General features: G+C 43.8%; 1 protein-coding gene across 3 annotated transcripts in view; it reads left to right on the top strand.

Annotated features, from left to right (window-relative positions):
- The window catches only part of POLA1 (DNA polymerase alpha 1, catalytic subunit), a 295300-nt gene that overhangs the window by 15822 nt on the left and 272284 nt on the right, over positions 1-7194 (top strand). For all 3 annotated transcript variants that reach the window (XM_024746622.1, XM_024746621.1, XM_024746620.1), the window contains exons 5-10: positions 3140-3255; positions 4027-4089; positions 4956-5048; positions 5481-5568; positions 5819-6020; positions 6109-6287. In XM_024746622.1, the coding sequence (XP_024602390.1) occupies positions 3140-3255; positions 4027-4089; positions 4956-5048; positions 5481-5568; positions 5819-6020; positions 6109-6287 (741 nt within the window). The remainder of the gene's footprint in view (positions 1-3139; positions 3256-4026; positions 4090-4955; positions 5049-5480; positions 5569-5818; positions 6021-6108; positions 6288-7194) is intronic.

Below are 7194 nucleotides of genomic sequence, written 5' to 3'. Positions count from 1 at the left end.
TGGTGTTGAGATGGAGATCTCTGGGAGATTTTCGCCGTTTGATATTATGTGGAGCTGCGAGGTCTTTTGTGGACCAGTGTCCTGAAGTTGGCTCTCCCACCTCAAAGGCACAGCGCTAACTCCTGGCTGCAGCACCAAGAGCCGTTCATCCACATGGCTCATAAGAAAAGGGAGAAAAAGTAGAAAGAAATAATTAGTAGAAGTAGAAAGAACGAAAGATAGAAAGCAAGCAAGCAAGAAAGAAGGGAGGGAGGAAGGAAGGAGGGAAGGAAGGAAAAAGAGATCTCCTCAATTTGGGATGAATCGTTGTCTAAAGGAGGGAAGGATGGAAAGAAAGAACAAAGATAAAGTAAAATGAAATAAAGTTATTAAAATAAAAAGTAATTATTAAGAAAGAAAATTAAAACAAAAAAATGGACGTCTAGAACCCTCGGACAAATGGTGGAAGCAAAGCTATACAGACAAAATCTTTCATGTATTCCACAGAAGCAGGGTACATCAAGTTGATTGTGGAGCTTTAATCCGTTGCTTGTGGGGGTGCTGGGAGAGATTTCCCTTTTTCTTCTTTGTTCTCAAGCTCCCAGGGGCTCAGCTTTGCATTTGGCCCCGCCTCTGCGTGTAGGTTGCTGGAGGGCGTCTGTTCTTCGCTCACACAGGACGGGGTGAAAGGCGCCGCTGATTCGGGGGCTCTGCCTCACTCAGGCCGGGGGTAAGGAGGGGCTTCTGGAGCTCCCTTAAGCAGCGTTCTTAATCCCCTCTCCTTGTGCACAAGGAAACAGAGGGAAGAAAAAGTCTCTTGCCTCTTCGGCAGGTCCAGAGTTTTCCCCAGACTCCCTCCCGGCCAGCCGTGGCGCACTAGCTCCCTGCAGGCTGTGTTCACGCCGCCAACCCCAGTCCTCTCCCTGTGCTCCGACCGAAGCCCGAGCCTCAGCTCCCAGCCCCGCCCGCCCTGGCGGGTGAGCAGACGAGCCTCTTGGGCTAGTGAGTGCTGGTCAGCACCGATCCTCTGTGCGGGAATCTCCGCTTTGCCCCCCACACCCCTGTTGCTGTGCTTTCCTCCGCGGCTGTGAAGCTTTGGTGATCTCCGCATCTTACTCTTCCGCCATCTTCCCGGAAGTCTCCCATGTGGTGTTCTTGAATGAACATTTAGATTTTCTGTAATTAGCTCTTGCACATAATACCTCATTGAATAACTATGCATATGGTATTTTCCTCAGGGAAAATTCCTAGAGGTGGGATTGCTGGCTCAGAGAGTACATGCACGTGAAGTTTCATGAGATATTGCCAAATTCTTCTCCATTGGAGTTGTTCCATTTTACACTCCCATGAACAACATATGAGTGTCCATTTGGACACCATGGCCTCACCAACAGAATGTGGTGAGAATGTGTTGTCAAGCTTTCACATTTTTGGCACCCTAACATGCAAGAAATGACATCTTGGTGTGGTTCTCATCTGCATTTCTTTTACGTATGAAGTTGGGTATCTTTTCATAAAACTTAATAGCTGTTTATATATTTTATTTTACTTTTTTGGCTGCGTTGGGTCTTCGTTGCTGCACGTGGGCTTACTCTAGTTGCAGCGAGCAGGGGCTACTCTTCATTGCAGTGCATGGGCTTCTCATTGCGGTGGCTTCTCTTTTCGTGTAGCACGGGCTCTAGGCGCGCAGGCTTTCAGTAGTTGTGGCACATGGGCTCTAGAGCATAGGCTCAGTAGTTGTGGTGCACGGGCTTAGTTGCTCCACGGCATGTGGAATCTTCCTGGACCAGGGCTCAAACCCGAGTCCCCTGCATTGTCAGGCAGATTCTTAACCACTGCACCACCAGAGAAGCCCTATATATTTTTTTAATGTGAACCATATGTTAGTATTTATTTCCCACATTCCCTTTGGGTTTTTGGCCTTTTTTTTCCTGGCCATATAACGCGGTTTGTGGGATCTTAAGTTCCCTGACCAGGGGATCGAACCTGGGTCCCTGCAGTGGAAGTGTGGAGTCCTAACCAGTGGACTGCCAGGGAATTCCACTGGCTTATTTTTTTAATATCAGTGAAATTGGTTTTTTCTCTGTAAAACATATTGCAAAAATTTTCTTCTGTTTTGTCTTTAAACCTGTTTCTGATATAATTGCATCTGTGGATCCTTTTTTTTTCTTGCAGATGGATTTTGAATCATAGATAGAAAGACTTTCCCCACATCCAGGTTACAAGGAATTTGCCTTTTTTATTAAAGTACTTGTATAATTTCATTTTTAAAATTTTGACCTGTGATCTGCTTGGTGTTTATACTGATTTACTTCTTTACAAATGGGTAGCCAACACTAATTATTAAAAAGTCCATCTTTTCCCCAGTAATATGAGATGTTACCTTTGTTTTATGCTAAATTTCCATAAGTAATTTGGTCTTTATCTAGACTCTATATTCTGTTTCATCTGATCTGTGTATTCATATGCCACTACCACACTATGTTAACTATTCATTCTAGGTCTTTTGTAGGTGGAGGCTGCTCTGGGATGAGTCAGAAAGCGAGAGTAAAATTGACAGTAGTAGAGGAGTTTGCAGGTGGTTTCCACATGCCCGGAAGAGAAAACATATGGCACAAGTTGTTCTTTATGGAACAAATGTCTCCGTGCTGTTTAGTGTTGCTAGGACATGCGTTCCTCATAAAATGGAAGCTAAGATGCTACAGTATCATAACTGGTGATCTTGGTTTTTCGTAGTTCAGTTTTCCTGTCAGAGTCAGTATCACACTAAAATGATCTCATGAAGACCGCAAGCCTAATCCCCTGGGACCAGATGAGCTTGATCTTTTTATTTCTATGGGGGAAAAAAAACCCACCCACCTTTTAAAAAGCTTTTTATTTACATTAACAGCAGCAATTAAACAGTCCCACTTAACTCATCCTGATATTTGACTGGCATTTCATCAGTTTCTGTAGTAACATTTAGTCAAGTTGCCCTGAATTCAGTTCATTTTAAAGATTCTTTCCTCTGTACCTTGCATAAAGTCTCATAGTTTTGTATTTTGAGTTTTTAACATTTTTCTTGTCACAGTCTCATATACAGAGGGCAGGTGACTGGGCTTTTGGTTTTCCATTTTGATTTTTGCTGGTGTGTGTTTCAAAACAAATTTTCTTCCAACAGGAAAAAATAATAAAGCATGCAGCAAAGACAAGAGGAATGTCAAGAAGGCCATGGTGACAAAACCGAACAATATCAAGTCAATGTTCATTGCCAGTGCTGGAAGGAAAACCGCAGATGTGCGTCTCATGGTTTTCTTATATTTGCCTCTTCCTTTGTGAAGCGAAGAGTCCTGTTTCTTCATAGTTCACCTTTCCTGTCAGATTCCCCATAGCTCTAAGCAGATGATCTTATGAAGGCTTCTAGGCTAATCCCCTGGTTCTAGATGAGCTTGGTCTTTGATCTTTGATTATATTTAATGTTTGATTGTACAGTTAATAGGTGGTCAATATGTTTTTTTAATGTTGCTTTTATTTTTATTTTATTGTATTTTTTAATTTTTTTGGCCGTGCCGCGTGGCTTGTGGGATCTTTGTTCCCTGACCAGGGATTAAACCCGGACCCACGGCAGTGAAAGTGCTGAGTCCTAACCACTGGACTGCCAGGGAAGTCCCAATATGTTTGAACTCAAATATTTGAGTAATCTTTTCCCAATCTCAGTCACTAAGTTGGATGTAGATTTCTAGGTGAATTGAGGCACCTCAGTGGTTGTGGCTTGGAGATAGAAGAGAAAACTAAACCAGAAAGCTGCACTGACAGTGAGTGTGTTTATTTTGGTGGTTAGCAGGAGGATTATGGAATGAAGCTGAAAATTGAGGGCGGGGGCTCAGGGTGTAGGAGTTATGTTTAGGCCCCTGGTGGTTAAGATCTGTGAATAGTAGAGGAGCCCTCAGAGTTAGGGATGAAGAGGCAAGGACTGACTGGCTGGGTTCTTCCTTCCACTGACATGGGGTCTGGGTAAAAATATGAAGGGCAGGGCTTTCTCATTCTTCCTGCCTTTATAATCTCCAGAAAGCTGTTGACTTGTCCAAGGATGATCTGCTAGGTGATATTCTACAGGATTTGAACACTGAGGTAAGTGAATCTCTAGGAGTTGTCAAATATTCAGGAGACATGGGCTGAAGAAACAATTCAGTAATTTTACAAAACAGACTATTGCTAGAATGCAAAACAGAAAATTCAGTGACAACACCACCACCAAAAAACAAAACAAAAGAAAACAAACCCCAAAACCAAAACAAAGCCCTTCAAATTGGTTTCTTTTCACCATTTTAGGTGAGTAGTTTCTAGCTCCTCGAGGCTCTGTGCTTGTGTAGATTAGGCCGTGTGGGGCTGTGTTTGAAGTAGTAAGAATCCACATGAGTCAGTTCTGGGAAGGCACACTGCTTGCGCTCAGTTGCTGCCGTGTATGTTCCCGAAATGGATTGAAGCCTGTCAGTCTGCACAATCAGGCGTGAGATCCTCGTCTTGAATTCTGAGTGGGGTTGAGGGAAGAGTCAGTGAGCTGTCCCTGATGGAACTCAGACAGGTTCATCTGTAATGAAATTTGCAACTGGGCTGTTTTACAGCAAGACTAAGCTCTCATTTAGAGATGTGCTTCTTTCTAAGTGACCCTTGATTAAAATGACTTACACCTACACTGTGTAGTTCGAGCTTGACAGTTTTTAAATGTAATATTCTGGAAGGGTAAGGGAGAAGTATGTTAAGTTTTAAAGAGAAAAAATTGATGAGGGGTGGATTCAATATCTATTCTGGTTTTCTAGTGAGTCTGTGGTATTGTTGCTATAGTAACCTCACTGCATGAACATAGATCTGTGGGGGGAGCAGGGAAGGAAAAAAGTGCTTTGCTTATTGGGCTTCACTGGGGGAAGAAACGTACTTTTTGTGTCTTGTGGTACACCAAGCATGGCAGTGAATGTCTGTCTTTCCCCTCCTTTTAGACACCTCAAATAACTCCACCACCTGTAATAATACCGAAGAAGAAAGGATCCAGTGGAGCTTCACTGAATCCTTTCTCTATGCACACCCCCAAGGTATAGTGTGTGGAAATACCTTCAATCTTGATTTATATTATTGCTTAAAACTTATTTTGTTGCTTTTCTGTGTGAGCGAAATGCCTTTGAATTTGTTCTTGCTTTTGTTTTAAATTAGGACTCCTGTTTCATATTATAGAGTTTCATATATTTCAAAAATAGCATGTCCCTGTTTTTTTCATAGTAAATTTTGTAGTAACTAGTACGTGTTTATTATAGGTGTTACAGCTGTGCTAGATGCAATAATTTTCCTTCTGGAAACAAGTGTTTTTTGGTAAACCTAGGTAACAGTAAAATAATTGAAGATGTTACATTAATAAAACAGAAAATCGTTTTATAGATAGGAACTGTCATTATCTCTGGTCAGGGTAGGACAGATGCGTATTTTTAGTATGCAGGTCTAACTGACTAAACATTTAAAAACATTGACAGGCAGCTCCTTCAGGAAAAACCACTTCCCCGGTCTCAAGGAAGGAGCCTTCGTTAACCCCTGCCCCTCTTAAATGTGCTGGATTTGCTGGTAAGTCTGCTGTCAAAAGATGGAGGCCCCGTGAAGGAGGAAGTGGGGGGAATTTGAAGGGCTTGCAATAGCCAGTTTCAGCGTGAAAGGTTTGAATTCATAGCAGCAAAAGTTAAAAACATCCAATTTGGAAATTGAAGACAAATGCAGATAGCATGTGGGCAAGGGATAGGCTGCCGTTGCAGCGTAGGGGAAGCTTTTGTGCTCCCTGGCAGCGGCACATGATGGGATTGTGTGGTGCCACCCCCAGGAGAGCCGGTGCTGGCATTGCGTACAGTTGACCAGGAGGAGTCAGGGGCAATGGATTTTGAAGATGGCGACTTTGATGAGCCCATGGAAACGGAGGAGGTGGATGTGGAGCCTGTGGGTGCCAAGACCTCCGACCAAGAGAGGGAGCCAGCAGAGGGGACAAAACATGAGGCAGATCCTGGGAAAGGGACCGTATCTTACTCGTAAGAGCATTTTATGACTTTTCTGACAAGTAGTGCTACAATTATCCCATCAGATTTTGAAAGGATTTTGAAAATGTGATTTTTGCAGAGCAAGTTTTCTCCCAGATGTCTCTTGTTGGGACATTGATCAGGAAGATGACAGCAGTTTCTCAGCCCTGGAAGTTCAAGTGGATTCCAGTCACCTCCCACTGGTAAAAGGGGCAGATGAGGAACAAGTATTTCAGTTTTATTGGCTGGATGCTTATGAAGATCCGTACAGCCAACCAGGTAATCATACAGTTACATACGGTAACTGGATGTCTTTAATATGGAATAGCGCCTTTCCCTGAAGTGTTTTAGTGATTGTAATTGGAACAGGCTCTGCCCTCATGTACGTACATAGTAAGAGCAACACTCATGAACTGTAAAGTGGGTGAGCCACCCGGATGGAGAGGAGTTGTGGTGTGAATAGTCCTTACAGGCGCTTATCCCCAAAACCAGTTATATGTGGTTTTGCAGTGTGTGCTTGTATTATAGTTCACTGTTGATGTATCTGAACGTATTGGAATGCACTTTACTTAAAGTGGAATCAGTCTTTAATTTGTTCCTTCAGCAATTTGAACACCTGCCCTGTGCCAGGCACTAAGATGGGGTGAACAAGCTGGGCAAATTCCCTGTCCTGGTGGAGCTAACGTTCTAGTAGGGTGGGAGAGGTAGGCAGTAAATAAGGTAAGTTAATGAATGGTGTAAAGGCAGTTAGTTGGGGGATGGCCAGGGAGGGCCTGTCTGAGGAAATGGCCGTTGGGCTGAGATTTGAGGCACATTCAGAGCCGAGGAGAGAGTATTTCAGCCTGAGGAACCCGTAAGTGCAGAGGCCTGGAGAGAAAGGAGGAGGTCTACGTGGTTGTAGCAGAGTAGTCAAGCGACAGGACTGGCTGAAAGGTCGGAGAGAAGGCAAAGGCCAGATAATAAAGGACCTTAAAAGCCGTATTAAGGAGTTGAGGTCTTACTCTAAGAGCAGTGGAGGATTTTCAGTGCAGGGTGCAGGGGTGAGGGGGTTGAGTGGACCCATGGTTGGGTTTACATTTTAACAGGAACCCTCTGGTTTATGCGGAGAAAAGGCTGTGTGTGTGTGTGTGTGTGTGTGTGTGTGTGTGTGTGTGTGTGCGTGCGCGCGCGTGTGCGCGCGCGCCTG

Source organism: Neophocaena asiaeorientalis, unplaced genomic scaffold (assembly GCF_003031525.2).
Source record: "Neophocaena asiaeorientalis asiaeorientalis breed wild unplaced genomic scaffold, Neophocaena_asiaeorientalis_V1.1 scaffold20, whole genome shotgun sequence".
NCBI classification, from domain to species: domain Eukaryota; kingdom Metazoa; phylum Chordata; class Mammalia; order Artiodactyla; family Phocoenidae; genus Neophocaena; species Neophocaena asiaeorientalis.
Note: the sequence above shows the minus strand (reverse complement) of the source record. Positions and strands in the feature narration are given on the sequence as shown.